General features: G+C 41.5%; 1 protein-coding gene across 2 annotated transcripts in view; it reads left to right on the forward strand.

Moving 5' to 3' along the window:
- The window catches only part of LOC308396046 (heterogeneous nuclear ribonucleoprotein L-like), a 47,552-nt gene that overhangs the window by 18,482 nt on the left and 10,973 nt on the right, over positions 1-18,097 (forward strand). For both annotated transcript variants that reach the window (XM_080881106.1, XM_080881107.1), the window contains exons 2-6: positions 11,228-11,346; positions 13,237-13,474; positions 13,971-14,056; positions 14,379-14,475; positions 14,566-14,638. In XM_080881106.1, the coding sequence (XP_080737232.1) occupies positions 11,228-11,346; positions 13,237-13,474; positions 13,971-14,056; positions 14,379-14,475; positions 14,566-14,638 (613 nt within the window). The remainder of the gene's footprint in view (positions 1-11,227; positions 11,347-13,236; positions 13,475-13,970; positions 14,057-14,378; positions 14,476-14,565; positions 14,639-18,097) is intronic.

Raw genomic sequence — 18,097 nt, forward strand, 5'->3', positions numbered from 1 at the left:
GTATTGCAACATGGGATTTGGGTCTTCTAACTAAAATAGGAACATAAATAGTGCCATCATTGCCAGACCTTGCAACTTCTGACACCAGTCAGTCAGAAGTGCCAGCTTGGTGCCAGTTCTGGGCCAGACCTGTTTTCTATGGGCCTGGGCCACACATCCATGCTCTATTGTCAAGCTCATGTCAGTCTGCGTCTCTTTGTTTCTTGTTTTATTGTGACAGTCTTGCGTTCCATGTTCAGTGCATTTCAGTTTTGTTTCCTCACTCTCATTAGTTCATGTTCAGCTGTGTTCCCTCCTGTGGTTTGTTCCCTCATGTGTATTTATGTCTGCGTCTCCCTCTGTCCTGGGTCGTGATCTTCCTCATACCCAGCTGTGTTGGTTTAGTTTCCTGTATTCTCCAGTTCAGTTTTGTTGCTTCAACATTCCAGCAATAAAGCTCTGTTTTTGTGTTAAGTCCTGCCTGCCAAGTCTGCTTTTTGGGTCCAATCCTGCCTGCCTCACACACAGTCCATGACATTAACTGCTTCTAGTGATGCTTACATGGTCTTAACTCAGACTTACCAGTCACCACCAATGAAAGAGCGCCTTTCATTTCCCCCCATATCATATTTACTATTTGCCCATAAGTGCTACGCAATATCACACAATTCTGGAGAGTCAGGGGCCAACTGGCATAGCTCCAACTGGGTATACAGAGAACTTTTTTTCAGCAGGTGAACAGTTCTTACAACACAATCATATGCTGTTAGATGCTTCCCAAACACCCCATTACAGTGCTTTACCCCTGGAATGTCAGTTTCTTCCCATTGTTTGTACTGTTGTACTGGTTTTAACCGTGGCAACATATCTTGACAATCATCTTGTTCAGTTTTTGTTCTGTAAAAATAGTTTTGTTCATCAGTGAGAATTACACTTATGTATTTTCCAGTATACACTGCCTGTTTGTACTCTCTCAGTTTCCTGTTTCTCTCTGTACTTTCTCAAACTGTTCATTAACCCGGGTACCGGTTTAGCTCACTGGGATGAACGATATGCTGCAGGGCTTTGTCGCATGTCTTCCCCTTTCTCTCTCTCCCTCTGCTTTAATGTTCACTGCTCTGTGCAAAAAAAGCCAAAAATAAAATATTAAAAAAATATATTTAAAAAAACTGTTCATCAACCCCCCTTAAACACACGTGGTGTTACATGAGGTCAGCTTGTTACTGTGTAGTCTGATGAATGTGTGTGTGTTGTTGTACAAGCCTCACCAGTTCATCACAAACAGGAAACGCAGCAATCTGTTGGAGTCTCTACTCATACGCTTACAGCAGCAGATCAGCATGATATTTAACCATCTGCAACATTTTGCTCACTGTGTTATTATCAAGTCATCTTTCCCTGACACACTGACAATTGTGTTGTAAATTGAAGTTAACACATAGACTCTCAACCCAACAAGTTGACTGGACAATATGGCGACAACAGGAATGTTTGTTTAAAAGATCCACATTCAATTTCTTTGCATTGTAAATCTTTTGTATATTGTTTAGTCACTGGAATATCTTCCGTTCCTACAGTTTTAATAAAAAGTTTTGGTTTTTGATTCCAGTCTGCTTGTCTGATCACTGATTCTATAGCATCACATATTTCCAAAAGTCAACCTGTTCTCCTGCACCCCAGAGCAGAAATTGTATCAAGTTTTTATAAGTAGTAGGCTTAGCATTTGATAACAGGTGTGTCTGTCAGGCATTTTTTAGCCGCAATCTGAGATATGGCCATGTTTATAAGTGTAAGCTGGTCTTCATTTCATCTTCATTGCACACAATAATTGTGTGTGTCATTAATCTGGGTTTCATTGCGCAAATGTCTGTCTTGTTTTTATTGCATCTGTGTCTCTTGTTTTACTTTTTTACCTTTTGTTGCAGTGTCTTATCACCCCTCCCCTTCTCACACGAGTAAGCAGCCTCAGTTTCCTACTTTTCAGGACAATCCTTAGCCCAGTGACATGTGGCTCTCCACTGAAAACAGCTCTGTCTCTGTCTAACCTTATCCTCCTTCCCTGGCCTCTCACTTGTTCTGCAGTAGTCTGTGTTTGGCACTTGTACATTTTAAGCTCTGTCATTTGGACTTTTTCTTCAGTCTTGGCTTTCTTGTTATTATTTTTCTTGCCATTTTATTCTCCATGTATGGCAAATTCTTCCACCTCAGACATTCTTGCTATCCCATTGTACACATATGCTTACACTTAGTCTTGTACTTGTACAGGTTTAAACACAAAGCAATCCCACAGATGTACTTCCCAGTTTGTGATTTGGGGGCATCTCTCCATCCAAGAGACAGTTTTAATAATGTACAGCTGTCTCATCCTCTTGTTGAATACAGGGCCATGCCACGCCGAGAATGCATCTAAGGAAACGCATTTGGAAAACTTCGAGCTTGCTCAGGTCGTGTTTGAGCATTGTCCACATCTCTGCGCTGTAAAGTAGAATGGGCAGGATCAGGGTTCGGTAAAGGCGGATCTTTGTCGCCAATGAGATGTTGTTCTTCTTCCAGACGCACCAGCGCAGGGAGGCGAATGCTGCCGCCGCCTGCCCAATTCTGGAGCGTATCTCCGCTGATGATGCCACTTTCTTCTCCTCGACGAGGGACCCCAGATATTGAAATTGTTGGACTTGTTTGATCTGCACACCATCAAGGTGGACGATCGTTGGTGAGCCGTCGGTGGTCAGGACTTTGGTCTTCTCGGCGTTAACCTTGAGGCCGTACAGTTTGGAGTGCCGGGCGATGTCATAGAGGATGTGAGTTGCCTCGGTGTCGTCTTCGGCAAAAATGGCGCTATCATCAGCGAACATTAGATCGGTGATAAATCGATCGGTCGAGGCTTGGACTCCGCGGCGGCCCTCGAATGCTTTGCGCATTATCGCATCGATGACGATGTTGAACAACAGCGGTGACACCACATCGCCCTGCCGGACCCCTGTCATGATGGGGAATTCTTCGGACACTTGGTCATGAATACGTACCTGGCTGGTCGAGCCATCGTAGGTTCGTTCTTCCATGAGTCGACGTAGGGTGAAGATCTGGTCGCTGCAGCCTCGTCCGGGTCGGAACCCGGCCTGTTCTTCCCGGCTGGTCATCTCACGGTGCTTTTGAAGGCGTGATTGAATTATTTTCATAAGGACCTTGCCGATGATGGACAGTAAGCTGATGCCCCGGTAGTTTTTACATTCTCGGTTGTCGCCTGTCTTTAGGATAGGAATGACAGCCGCCTTCTTCCAATTTCTGTGTACTCACTACCTAATTTATAGCCAAAGTATTCACTCACTGTCTCTGTACTGTTTTGCTAGCTTAGCTTAGCTCGTAGCCGACTCGTTAGCACCATGGCTACTTCACCTGTCCCTCCTGCACTTTCTTGCTCATTGTGTCAGATGTTTAGTTACTCCTCGGCCTCCTTTAGCAGTAATGATATCTGTAACAAATGTAGCATATTTGCAGCTCTGGAGACCAGGATTACTGAATTGGAGACTTGACTTCGCACCCTTCATTCACCCGTAGCTAGCCAGGCCCCTGTAGCTGGTGCAGCCGAAGATAGCGTAGGCTCCGCTAGCTGTTCCCCGGCAGACCCCAAGCAGCTGTGGAAAGAGGGCGGCTGGGTGACCGTGAGGAGGAAGCATAGTCCTAAACAGAAGCCCCAGGTACACCACCAACCTGTGCATGTGTCTAACCGTTTTTCCCCACTCGGCGACACACCCGCCGGGGCTCAAACTCTGGTAATTGGTGATTCTGTTCTCAGACATGTGAAGCTAGAGACACTGGCAACCATAGTCAATTGTCTTCCAGGGGCCAGAGCAGGCGACATTGATGGAAATTTAAAACTGCTGGCTAAGGGTAAACGTAAATTCAGTAAACTCATAATTCACGTCGGCATCAATGACACCCGGTTACGCCAATCGGAGGTCACTAAAATCAATATTGAATTGTGTGTAACTTTGCCAAAACAATGTCAGACTCTGTAGTTTTTTCTGGTCCCCTCCCCAATCAGACCAGGAGTGACATGTTTAGCCACATGTTCTCCTTAAATTGCTGGCTGTCTGAGTGGTGTCCCAGAAACGATGTGGGCTTCATAGATAATTGGCAAACCTTCTGGAGGAAACCTGGTCTTGTTAGGAGAGACGGCATCCATCCCAATTTGGATGGAGCAGCTCTCATTTCTAAAAATATGGACAAATTTATTAAACCCCCCAAAATATGACTATCCAGAGTTGGGACCAGGAAGCAGAGTCGCAGTCTTACACGCCTCTCTGCAGCTTCTCTCCTCCTGCTACCCCCCCAAAAACCCATCTCCATAGAGACTGTGTCAGCTCCCAAACAGACAAAAAACAAACTAAAAACCAGCAATAAACAACTTAAACATAAACAATCACAAAGAAAGAACAATACAATATCCACATCAGAACCAAAGAGTAAAACAGTGAAATGTGGATTATTAAATATTAGGTCTCTCTCCTCCAAGTCTCTGTTAGTACACGACTTAATAATTGATCAACAAATCGATTTACTCTGCCTTACAGAAACCTGGTTGCAGCCGGATGATTATGTTAGTTTAAATGAACCCACACCCCCGAGTCATTCTAACTACCAGAAATCTCGAAGCACAGGCAGAGGGGGCGGTGTGGCAGCAATTTTTCACACCAGCCTATTAATCAACCAAAGACCCAGACAGACTTTTAATTTATTTGAAAGCCTGATACTTAGCCTTGTCCACCCCTAGGGATGGGTATTGATAAGATTTTAACGATTCCGATTCCATTTTCGATTCTGTTTAACGATTCGATTCCTTATCGATTCTCTTATCGATTCTTTTTTTTTAAAAAGGAGAACACTAAAGTCGATTAGCTTAGAACTGTGTTTTATATCTTCTCTTTGAACAAGATAGAAATTTAGAAGTAACATGGCCTTACAAACCCAACAGTGAGATCTTAAGAGATCCACAGCCTATGGCTCTTCAATGGGGTGTCACAGGGTCCCCAGGAAAAAAAAATGTATATGTAAAATAATAAAATAAATATTCTTCTGTAGCAATAACAAAGTTTAACATAAATTATTCTGTAGCAATTACACAAGAATATCCAGTAATGTCCTGCCTACAATTAAACACATTCACTTACCAAAGTGAAATCGGGGGCATCTGCTGTGGCAAATGGGTGCAAGCCTTTGACCACAAACTTAGACACTGCTGGGTGACATTCGTCTATCCTGGCCTGAAAGGAGACGCTACCGGTAGACTGCAGCGAGAACTGCCAGCATCTGAGCCAGAATCTGTCTCTCTCATCATGGTTATCTAGATGCACAGTAATAGCAGGTTTTGTAATAAGGTAAATCGCGCTAACATAATATGCAATGCTAATTGATTAGTTACCTGCAGTATTAACGGGAGAGGACGTGGAAATGCTACCGCTGCTGCTGGGTTGAGCTTCGCTAGTCCGGAGCGGATCAAAAACACGACATTCGTTGAAAGCAATCGCGTGTTTTTTGAGCAAATGCTTTTGCATATTCGTAGTGTTTCCTCCCTTTGATGAAATCTCTACTTTGCAAGTATTGAACGTTGCCCTGTTGTCATCCTTTCTCATAAAGTGTAACCAAACTTTTGAGCGTTTGTGCCGCTCAGGCGCCGTGTTTCCTACTGGGTAAAAGACGCTACTCAACGTGATGACGTCATTCGGGGCGACTGGAATCGATAAGGGAATCGTTTTTAAAAGTGGCAAACGATTCCAAGGAATTGAAACAGTGGGAACCGGTTCTCAACAAGAACCGGTTTTCGATACCCATCCCTATCCACCCCAGTTGTAAAACTCAGAAACCAGTCTTACTTGTTATCATCTATCGTCCACCTGGGCCTTACACAGAGTTTCTGTCTGATTTCTCAGACTTTTTATCTGATTTAGTTCTCAGCTCAGATAAAATAATTATTGTGGGTGATTTTAACATCCATGTAGATGCTAAAAATGACAGCCTCAACATGGCATTTAATCTGTTATTAGACTCAATTGGTTTCTCTCAAAATGTAAAAGAACCCACCCACCACTTTAATCACACTCTAGATCTTGTTTTAACATATGGCATAGAAACTGAACATTTAACAGTTTTTCCTGAAAACCCTCTCCTGTCTGATCATTTCCTGATAACATTTACATTTACAATAATTGATTACACAGCAGTGGAGAGTAGACTTTGTCAAAGTAGATGTCTTTCTGAAAGCGCTGTAACTAAGTTTAAGAATACAATCCACCCACTGTTATCATCTTCAATGCCCTGTACCAACATAGAGCAGAGCAGCTACCTGAACACTACTCCAACAGAGGTCGATTATCTTGTTAATAATTTTACCTCCTCACTACGTATGACTCTGGATACTGTAGCTCCTGTGAAAACTAAGGTCTCAAATCAGAAGTACCTGACTCCGTGGTATAATTCTCAAACACGTAGCCTAAAGCAGATGACTCGTAAGCTGGAGAGGATATGGCATGTCACAAATTTAGAGGATCATCATTTAGCCTTGAGAAATAGTTTGCTGCTTTATAAGAAAGCCCTCTGCAAAGCCAGAACATCTTACTATTCGTCACTGATTGAAGAAAATAAGAACAACCCCAGGTTTCTCTTCAGCACTGTAGCCAGGCTGACAAAAGGTCAGAGCTCTCTTGAGCCAACCATCCCTTTAACGTTAACTAGTAATGACTTCATGAACTTCTTCACAAATAAAATTTTTGTCATTAGAGAAAAAAATGACCAATAATCATCTCACAGATGTAATATTATCTACAGCAACTCTTAGTACCATTGATGTTAAGTTAGACTCTTTTTCTCCAATTGTTTTTTCTGAGTTAACTTCAATAATTACTTCCTCCAAACCATCAACGTGTCTTTTAGACCCCATTCCTACAAAACTGCTCAAAGAAGTCCTGCCATTAATTAATTCTTCGATCTTAAATATGATCAAACTATCTTTAATAATCGGCTATGTACCACAGGCCTTCAAGGTGGCTGTAGTTAAACCTTTACTCAAACAGCCATCTCTAGACCCAGCAGTCTTAGCTCCAACCTTCCTTTCATATCAAAAATCCTTGAAAGAGTAGTTGTCAAACAGCTAACTGATCATCTGCAGAGGAATGGCTTATTTGAAGAGTTTCAGTCAGGTTTCAGAGCTCATCACAGCACAGAAACAGCTTTAGTGAAGGTTACAAATGATCTTCTTATGGCCTCTGACAGTGGACTCATCTCTGTGCTTGTCCTGCTAGACCTCAGTGCAGCGTTCGATACTGTTGACCATAATATCCTATTAGAGCGATTAGAACATGCTGTAGGTATTACAGGTACTGTGCTGCAGTGGTTTGTATCATATCTAATAGACTCCAATTTGTACATGTAAATGGAGAGTCCTCTTCACACACTGAGGTTAATTATAGAGTTCCACAGGGTTCAGTGCCAGGACCAATTCTGTTTACATTATACATGCTTCCCCTAGGCAGCATCATTAGAAGACATAGCATAAATTTTCACTGCTATGCAGATGATACCCACCTCTATATATCTATGAAGCCAGATAACACACACCAATTAGTTAAACTACAGGAATGTCTTAAAGACATAAAGACCTGGATGGCCGCTAACTTTCTGCTTCTTAATTCAGATAAAACTGAGGTCATTGTACTCGGCCCTGAAAATCTTAGAAATATGGTATCTAACCAGATTCTTACTCTGGATGGCATTACCTTGGCCTCCAGTAATGCTGTGAGGAACCTTGGAGTCATTTTTGACCAGGATATGTCCTTCAACGCACATATTAAACAAATATGTAAGACTGCTTTCTTCCATTTGCGCAACATCTCTAAAGTTAGAAATATCCTGTCTCAGAGTGACGCTGAAAAACTAGTTCATGCATTTATTACTTCCAGGCTGGACTACTGTAATTCATTATTATCAGGATGTCCAAAAAACTCGATGAAAAGCCTTCAGCTAATCCAAAATGCTGCAGCAAGAGTCCTGACAGGGACTAGAAAGAGAGAGCATATTTCTCCTGTTTTGGCTTCCCTTCATTGGCTTCCTGTTAAATCCAGAATTGAATTCAAAATCCTGCTCCTCACATACAAGGTCTTAAATAATCAGGCCCCATCTTATCTTAATGACCTTGTAGTACCATATCACCCTATTAGAGCACTTTGCTCTCGCTCTGCAGGCCTACTTGTTGTTCCTAGAGTATTTAAAAGTAGAATGGGAGGCAGAGCCTTCAGTTTTCAGGCCCCTCTTCTGTGGAACCAGCTTCCAGTTTGGATTCGGGAGACAGACACTATCCCTACTTTCAAGATTAGGCTTAAAACTTTCCTTTTTGCTAAAGCATATAGTTAGGGCTGGACCAGGTGACCCTGAATCCTCCCTTAGTTATGCTCCAATAGACGTAGGCTGCCGGGGATTCCCATGATGCATTGAGTTTTTCCTTTCCAGTTACCTTTCTCACTGACTATGTATTAACCCTTTAGAGCCGATCGGAGCGGGAACGCTCTGTTATGCGTAACTATTTTTAAATCCCAGTAGCACTGCAACCACGTAAGCTAGCGCAAAAATTTTTTTTGCATATGAAACCGGAGGAGTTGTACTTACATCTTATGCCATCAGCTTGTCCTAGGTCACGGTTTCTTTCCACATAAAGCTTTGCAAAAACTGCATAAAAAGCGCTTGCAGGAACAAAAACATAATATTCCAGAAACAGGCTTTACCGATCCGATCAGCTGTTCATAACACTTCCTACGTTGGAATAGACGTCAGCGCGAACTTTTGCATTTCCGCCATTACCTGCCCGAAACCGGAAGTGACGTCATTTTCGCGGAAATGTAGTCTTTTTTGCGATCAGGGCCTCAGGGCCTATACTGCTCTTTTTAAAAGTTATCTTTGACTTTATGACTTTCTGTGTCGTTTCTGGGAAGCTTAGGACTCATATTGCACTGCTGGAAATAGTTTATTTTGATGCATATGCTGCTTTTTTGCAAATTTGCAGTATAATATTTATTTTCGTTTTTCCTGCAGTGTATAAAAATTGGTGTATTTCAAAAATAAAACTATGAAGACACTCAAAATAAATTTCCTGTGGTGGGAAACTATTTTGTGCAACTTTTTTGTATTTACAGTTTTGAGGGATAAGCCTCTTAAATTTCTCTAACTACAAATATATGTTAAAAAATCAAAAACGATTTTCAATTTTTTTGTAGTTTATTGCACTTTTTTGCAATTTATGTAATTACTATGCACTTAATGAATACATATTATTAAAATCTGGGCTATAATGGTTGTATTGATGTATAGCAACTTGAAATGCTCCCAAAAATGGCTCCACAGCATGTAGAAATATAATATAAGCTCTGGCGGACTTGGTTCTATGGTAGGTCTTAAAGGGTTAATAGACCTCTCTGCATTGAATCATATCTGTTATTAACCTCTGTCTCTCTTCCACAGCATGTCTTTTATCCTGTCTTTCTTCTCTCACCCCAACCGGTCACAGCAGATGGCCGCCGGAGGTTTCTTCCTGTTAAAAGGGAGTTTTTCCTTCCCACTGTCGCCAAAGTGCTTGCTCATAGGGTGTCATATGATTGTTGGGTTTTTCTCTGTATCTATGAAGAGCCTTGAGGCGACCTTTGTTGTGATTTGGTGCTATATAAATAAAATTGAATTGAATTGAATAAATTATACTGGAATTGGGCAATAAAGTCCTTGCTGTCCTCTTTGGGTCTGGCAGATGTTTGTAACTTCTCTCTTGTCATTTTCAGGCCACAGTCATTGAACCAAAGTTATATTTCTATCCGGGCCCATGACTTCAACCATGGGCATTATGGTTGTCATCATTACATTTTTTTCCTGATTTGGTGATATAGGGAGAGAGAGATCATGCAATGCACCACTTTCTGGTGTGAGCTGGGCAACTTTGTTGATGATGACACTCAATTGATATCTTTTTTTGTGCCTTGCCTATGCACAGTTTTTCTTTCTTTGCATTTTAATTCATTCATCTTTAACTTGTATTCACTTTCTCATTTTCCAGTGATTTTGAGCGAAGACCCTCTTTTGGGAATTCATGTTCATTTATGGACTTAAATAATAACTGCAAAATTTCCCTAAACATGGGTTTTTACTGATTATAGAAATAACTGTTGTAACACAGTAATTATGTAGCTTTTATCGCAAGAATATATATTGTTGCAGACCTGCCTGTCTACCACAACAACAGTGTGCTAGACACTGTGCAACAAACAATTTCACTGATAGCTATCAGTGATCATTGATAGATGTCAATACTGAGCATTACTGATTAAGACTAAGATTGTGGCTACTCCTCTTCTAATGAGGTTTATGTTCCCTCCTGAGATTTACACAAAGTTCTAGAGGCACACTCAGAGCTACCTTTTGCACCTGTAGAGTATATTGAGTAAAGTATCCTATTGCTAACTTTGGCATCAGCCAAAAGGGTCAGTGAGGTACTGCCTGCTATTTTCCCAATCAGATGGTTGGTGGTTTGATCCCTGGCAACTCCAGCCTGCATGCCAAAAATCTTTGGGCAAGATAGTAACCCCAAGTTGATCTCTGATACATCCATTGGAGTATGATTTGTGTGAGTGCTAGATAGAACACACCTACATATAGAAAAGGTATTTGTATGAATGAGAGTTGTAAGTGGTTTGAGTGCTCAGGTAGAGTAGAAAAGCACTATGTAAGAACCAGTCCATTCCATTTATTAGCTTTTCTCTACTTGCCATTTGCAGATGAGAGCCAGAACCACTTTAATTCACTATGCCTTATCGATACATTAAGCAATTATCTAGACAGGACTGAGGGGTTTAGGAAAAGCAACCAAATCTTTGTAGCTTTAACTCCTTCTTTAAAGGTAAGTCTATGTCTCGCCAGGGGTTGTCCGACTGGGTGGTAGAGGTCCAGTTTTCCAACAAGGTGGACCACAGCCTTTTGTGCAGCTGTGTGCACATTCCATCAGATGAATGACTGCCTCATGGGACCTTTTTAGGAATGTTTATGTAGAGGACACCTGTCAGCAAGTCCTTGAAGTGACTGGTCATGCCAGAGGTTGCTTACCATAGTGGGATACTGAACTCACTTTTCAAAGAACCCCGGTTACGCAAGTAAGCAAACATTTTCTTTGTGCAAAGTAAAATTAAGAAAACATCTGAGTTCATTTTTATTTTCTCTACAGGATTGTTTGGATGACAGTCGTCGCATCCCCCCATCTCCAGTTGTCCATGTTCGAGGACTTTGCGATGCTGTGGTGGAAGGGGACCTAGTGGAGGCACTTGACAAGTTTGGCAACATCTGGTAGTCCTGGTTTAACTCTAAATACTGTTGAGGCCATTTAAAAAATATTAACACACTTTCATTTAGCTTGGAATTGCATTGCACATTGACTTTGGTATCATGGACTTTTTTTAGTGCACACCTTGCAATGTACAGGCATGACATGATTTTGAGCTTGTGCTAGAAAGCTTGTTTAGCAAGCTGCAACCCTAAACTGTATGAAACAAATGCCTTCTTCCTAGTGTTAAATGACTAGAAAGACCCATTAAAAATTGGAAACATCCCTGACTGTCAAATGGTGGGATATATTAGGTACCAAATAAACAGTAAATTCCTAAAGTTCATGACAAAAAAATGGTCAAACATCTGAGCAACTTTGACAAGTGGAAGGAGGCAGCCAGTGAATCAGTTTCTTTATATTTACCTGGGAATGAGTGAAGTAGGATATACTAGCTAATGCACTGTTATTAACCTTGGGTCTTGACATTTGGGCAGTTTTTCTTTTGGCAAGAAACAAACATCAAAATGTTGCTGTAGACTATGTGCACACATACAATTGGGATGTGTAGCAATGACACCCTGTGGCGGGGAACTTAATTACAGTCACATGCCTGGCTGCTCTTTCATCTACAGGTGCGCAGCACCAAATGTGACTAGGGATTCCAATGCTTACTATGCACTGAACATTTCCTCATTGCATCATGTATATGTAACATGCAGCGTGTTACTTTGCTTCTAAGATGACCACAAGGGGGCAGTATATAGCAGTGTGCAACACGCTTTGAACAAAGTCACTTTAACTGGAACTGAACAAAAGCTGAATTTGCGTGCAATGGTATTTGCCTGCAAATAGAGCTTGCATCGTTGTCTGTATATGTCATCATCATCATTCATTTGATCAACAATAAAGTCACCGAGGTATTTCACCTTTTTATGAACCCCAATATTATTTTGGGACAGTTAAACACAGAGAAATCTAGCTGTTTATCCTGCTTGGTTCTACATATCAAAATAGCACTTTTAATAGCATTGTACTTTATATCATAATGCAGACCATATTCAGTACAGATATTAAGCTCCTGTAATCCAGCACTACTGGGACTAAAAACAACCAGGCCATCTGCATACATAAGATGATTTATCCATGTTTTACCTAATATACGCCCAGTGTTACAGGCTCTCAGCTACATGGAGAAATCATCAACATATAAATTAATTAAAATTGGAGACAAAATCCCACCCTGTCTGACACCATTGGGTAAACTGGACTGGGTTGTTTACCCAGTCCAGTTTATTATCTGTGCTTAGTCCAAGGTATTTATAGTCCTCCAAAATGCGTACCCCCAGTCCACAGCGATAAGGTGAAAAAAAGCTTTCTCAACCCACATGTTTGAGAGAAAACAATTTGAAACACACTAACACGCTACTAATAAGTAAAAGACAAAAAACTAAGAACAAAAGTTTAAAGAATAGAGGGAAAAAAGGTAATAACTGAAACAGGCTGCCTTCCAGTTGGCACATGTGCATGAGATTTTGTGATTTACCTTAATCACAGATAATAACGACAGAAATTACAGTATAGAATAAGTGTTCTTGATTGGATCTATATTCACTGATGTGACTGATCGCACAGTCACATCAGTTCATACCTGCTTTTGCAGCAATGGCGAAACATGCAAGGTTACAAAAGTTGATAGCTGCGTGACCCGCTGAAATGATTTCAAAGTGCAGCTTGTGCCAGTAGTCATCATTTTCGACTTGGATTTCATTAACTCTTCTGGCACACTATGGTAATTTCTTGTGAAGCACTTGTTGTTTATGTTGAAAGATGCTATAGAAATAAAAATGTGCATACTTTTACTTTACTTGCTCACCTTCTCTAACCTTCACATTTGTCTCCGCTATCGGCAGTTATGTAATGATGATGCCTTTCAAGCGTCAGGCTCTGGTGGAATTTGACAGCGTGGAGAGTGCTGAGCGCTGCGTGTCATTCGGAACCCGTGATGCTGTCTACGTCGCTGAGCAGCAGGCTTTTTTTAACTTCTCTACCAGCCAGAGAATCACCAGACCCACCAACACAGACGACCCCTCCAGTGGAAACAAAGTCCTCCTGTTGTCCATACAGAACCCTGTGTATCCCATTACCACTGTAAGTCCTTTACCCCACCTAAGACTCTTGCCATATCTTCAACTTGTGTTAGAAAAGAAACTTTTTGCTATCTGAGCTAAAACTCTTTAACCAGGTCTCTTTTTACCCTTCAAGGACGCCTGCTCCTGCGTTAATAATGATTACAGTCATTGTACATTACTTAAAATGTTTGCCTCAGGAATACAGATACAGAGATACAAGCTTACATTGTCAGACATCTATTATTAACAAACCCTCTGTGCCTTTGCTCTGTGTATACATTCTTTATCTGTGTATACATCCTCAACAATATCTTTGTAATTTAGATTAGTGCTAATGTCTCACTGCTTATTTGTAAAATAATGTAAGCTTTTAACTTTTAGTCAAAATTAGCTCATAAATGTAAAGGTTTTAAGCGTTAAAGCCCATTTTCCATTTCTGTTTTCTTAAGTCCATTTTCTTGGTGACCAGTAGGTACGTTGCAGTTTTTACAGTGTGGTCTCTGTCTTTCTCTCAGGATGTGTTGTACACTGTGTGCAACCCAGTTGGTAACGTCCTACGTATTGTCATCTTCAAACGCAACGGCATCCAGGCCATGGTTGAATATCCTGACTGTGTGTGTGTGTGTATGTGTGTGTGTGCGCACACAATTGCATGTGTGCTTGGGGTATATCACAGATTAGCAGAGAAATGCCAACATGCGTTTTCATTTTTCTAAGCTCCAGTTCAGAGCTTAATAGACTCGTTTGGATACAAAATAATGAACACAGGATGGTAGAAGAGGATTATAGCTAACTGGATGTGTTTTGTTGATGCCAGATCAAAGTTCACTTCATTAAACCTGACAGTGCATCATCCTGAGGGCTGTGGTAGTCTTGTTTTTCTCTGCTGATCCTGATGAGTCAACCTTAACAAGCTTGTTAACATTTGAGTCAGTAAAGGATGCTCAGAAGGCCAAACTGGCTCTGAATGGAGCTGACATCTATGCTGGCTGCTGCACACTCAAGATTGAATACGCTCGGGTAAACACATGCACATACACTCACACAGTCATGCCCATGCACATGAACACACATCTAAAAAGAGGTGCTGTGCTCTGTTGCCCCTTGCAGCCCAACAGACTGAACGTCATCTGCAACAACAACACCAGCTGGGATTACACCAAACCCTTCCTCCTGCACCGAGGTAGCGTTCCCTCTTTTAATCTCCGATCAATGAAAGCACTTTAAGCATATTCTTTAAAGTTTACTTCGAGGCAGTCCGAAAGTCTTTTTCCATGGCCACTCAGAACTCCTCCCACACCTGAGTTTTTGCTTCAGCCACTGCCCGAGCCACTTCACGCTTGGACTGTCAGTACATATCAGCTACCTCTGAAGCCACACAGGCTAACCAAGCCTGATAGGACTCCTTCTTAGCCTTGTGGCTCCCTTCACCTCTGGTGTCCACCATTTGGTTTGGGGGTTAACCAACGACAGGCACCAACCACCTTGCGGCTGCAGCTCAGTGCAGCGGCTTCGGCAATGGAAGTGCTGAACATGGTCCATTCGGACTCAATGTCCGCAGTCTCTCTCGGAATGCTGGTGAAGCTCTGCCGGAGGTGTGCGTTGTAAATCTCACAGACTGGGGCCTCTGCCAGACATTCCCAGCACACCCTCACTATACGTTTAGGTGCACCAGGTCTGTCCAGCGTTCTCCCCCGCCACCTCATCCAACTCACCACCTGGTGCTGAATTTGATTAGGTTGAGGAGTTTAAGTATCTCGGGGTCTTGTTCATAAGTGAGTTGGGAGAAGAGAGCGGGAGATCGACAGACAGATTGGTGCTGCGGCTGCAGGGATGCGGACAGTGTACCGTTCCATCATGGAGAAGAGAGAGCTGAGTGTAAAAGCAAAGCTCTCAATTGACTGCTTGATCTACGTCCCTACCCTCACCTATGGTCACAAGCTGTAGGTAGTAGAGATGGCACGATACCACTTTTTTATGTCCGATACCGATATCATAAATTTGAATATCTGCCGATACCGATATGAATCCGATATAGTGTTTTTTAATCAACAAAACTGTTTTTTAAATATCTTGCTGCATTTTGTATAAGTTCATACTCAAGTTTAAAACAACAACTACACTAAAGCTATTCTGTTATACCTGTATGCAAAAAAAAATATTTCATAGTTCAGCAATACTGATCAATCTAATAAACTTAGACCTACACCATCCTCCCTATTCTGGTATTTTAAAGAGTACTTAGCATAAATATTAAGCAACCTAACTAATAGGGTTCCAACTCCCAGCAACAACAAAAATAAATAAATAAAAAATAGGGAACCACCCCTCACGCTCCACCTCATGATGCTTAATCGACGTAATCAACCTTAATTTGATGCAGTGTGAAAAAAAATGCACAGAAATCAATTATTTTTCAAGAAATATTAAATAGATTCAACATCTTTCTTCAACAAAATTTCAGACTGCACAGATGGTACCTTCCCAAAGGAAAAGGTACTATAGCTTACTAGGGTATATTAGACTTAATAGTTACTATATACAGTAATTGACTTCTATTCATTTTACATCAAATTAAAACTTTGGGTGTCAGATAATTATTTATTAAAAGCTAGACATTTTAAATGAGAATAAGAAAGAAAAGTGTGTCTTTGTGCCCCCTTTTCCCTGTTAATGCCCTATCGGCCCCCCTGGCTAAACTTTGCTAGATCCGCCCCTGCACAGTTACCAGCCGTCAGCTACGTAGAAAAAGATCCTCGAGTAGAAAGTAATATTAAATACATTCTAACAACAGCTGATCAAGCTTAAACGTGCTGCTGTTGTTCAGCTGCTGGTTTCCTCTTTCTGGTGCAAAGTGGGCCAAAAGCAAACTAGAGACACGACTCGCAACAGAAAAGCCGATCAGCTGATCGTTAAGCAGTTTCATGATTGAAGTAGCAGCAAGAAGAGGCAGTAGCTCCATATATCGTTTGTTAAGCTTAACGCAGGAATGCTTTACAAACATTCAGAGATGGACTTACACACTTGCTTTACTTCTCTCGGGGATAACTTTGTCGGAGATGAAATGCCGGGTTGCTAGCGAAGCTCCACATGCTATCCAGACCACCAACAGGTCCCGCATGCCACAGCCGCTCTATCACGTGATGCATACTGCTCCGACGTGCTAACGTTCTGAGGCGAGTTACGGCGTGTTGCAAGTTTTGTGAGGTGCTTTCGTGATATTTAATGGATCGGATTACATTTTTTATTTTTCTCCGATATCCGATCCAGTAATTTAGGTCAGTATCGGACCGATACCGATACGTAATATCGGATCGGTCCATCTCTAGTAGGTAGTGACCGAAAGAACAAGATCGCGGATACAAGCGGCAGAAATGGGCTTCCTCAGAAGGGTGGCTGGCCTTTCCCTTAGAGATAGGTTCAGAAGTTCTGCCAGAGGGGCTCAGAGTAGAGCCGCTGTTCCTTACATTGAAAGGAGCCAGCTGAGGTGGTTCGGGCATCTGACAAGGATGCCTCCTAGGCGCCTTCTGTGCGAGGTTTTCCGGGCATGTCCCACTGGGAGGAGGCCCCAGGGCAGACCCAGGACATGCTGGAGAGATTATATCTCTCGGCTGGCCTGGGAGTTCCACCGGACAAGCTGGAGGAAGTGGCTGTGGAGAGGGACGTCTGGGCTTCTCTGCTTAGGCTGCTGTCCCCACGATCCGGCCCGGATAAGCGGAAGAAGATGGATGGTTCACGTCAAGTAAAATTAATATGTTGACATTTTACTTATTCCTTCTAGTGAACATTATTATCTTCTTTTTACACAGCAGGAATGTGTCTTATAAAGCACAATACATTTTGTTTGCAATCTGAGTAAATATAAACAGAGTAAATTTACTCCAGTTCAGTTGGAAAACCTCAGGAGGAGCTTGGAAATGTCAATGCACTAAGATGACATTAAAAGGACAAAAGACTGATAAGGTGTGTCCCAATTAAAGGGCTGCATCCTCAAAGAACCCAGCCTATGTAAACCGTGAAGGCTGGGTCATTTGAGGATTTGGTGTATGCGATTTTTTTGGTTTCTTAAGTATCTGAGGATGAGAGCGCACAAGACCATGAAAACGTGACTGTTAATTTTAAGATTAGCTAGTAAGTAGCAGCTAATGTTCATGGGACTAGTGTCATCTTACTTTGCAAATATAATATGCATAAAGATAAAATTCTTGTATTAATAAATTAGATTTAAAATTCTCATTAGTGAAATTTAGCTCAGTTTTAAATACTGAACTTCAGCAAGGATTCAAGTTGCATTTATTTCTATTTCTATATCACTTCATATCTTCATCTCAAAGACAAGTGTATAAGGCTGTTTTGGACATGAGACAAATATTGTTCTTTTACTATATTGGCACTACTGCGTTTGTCTGAAGGCTTACTTATATTGGTAAAAAGAAAAGTCAAAATGAAGAGTAGACTGATATACTAAATATTCCTTTATTGGGTGAGGAAATCATGCCATATCTTAACCGTTTTAAGTCATATAGAATAGATGTGATGTAATGCTGTAATGCAAACACAGCAGTACTATTAGTACTAAAATACTCCATGTTTCAAATAACTAAAGAAAAGAAATATTGACATCTATTTTCAGCTACATTCT

Source organism: Rhamphochromis sp. 'chilingali' (genome assembly GCF_963969265.1).
Source record: "Rhamphochromis sp. 'chilingali' genome assembly, chromosome: 4".
Lineage (NCBI taxonomy): Eukaryota > Metazoa > Chordata > Actinopteri > Cichliformes > Cichlidae > Rhamphochromis > Rhamphochromis sp. 'chilingali'.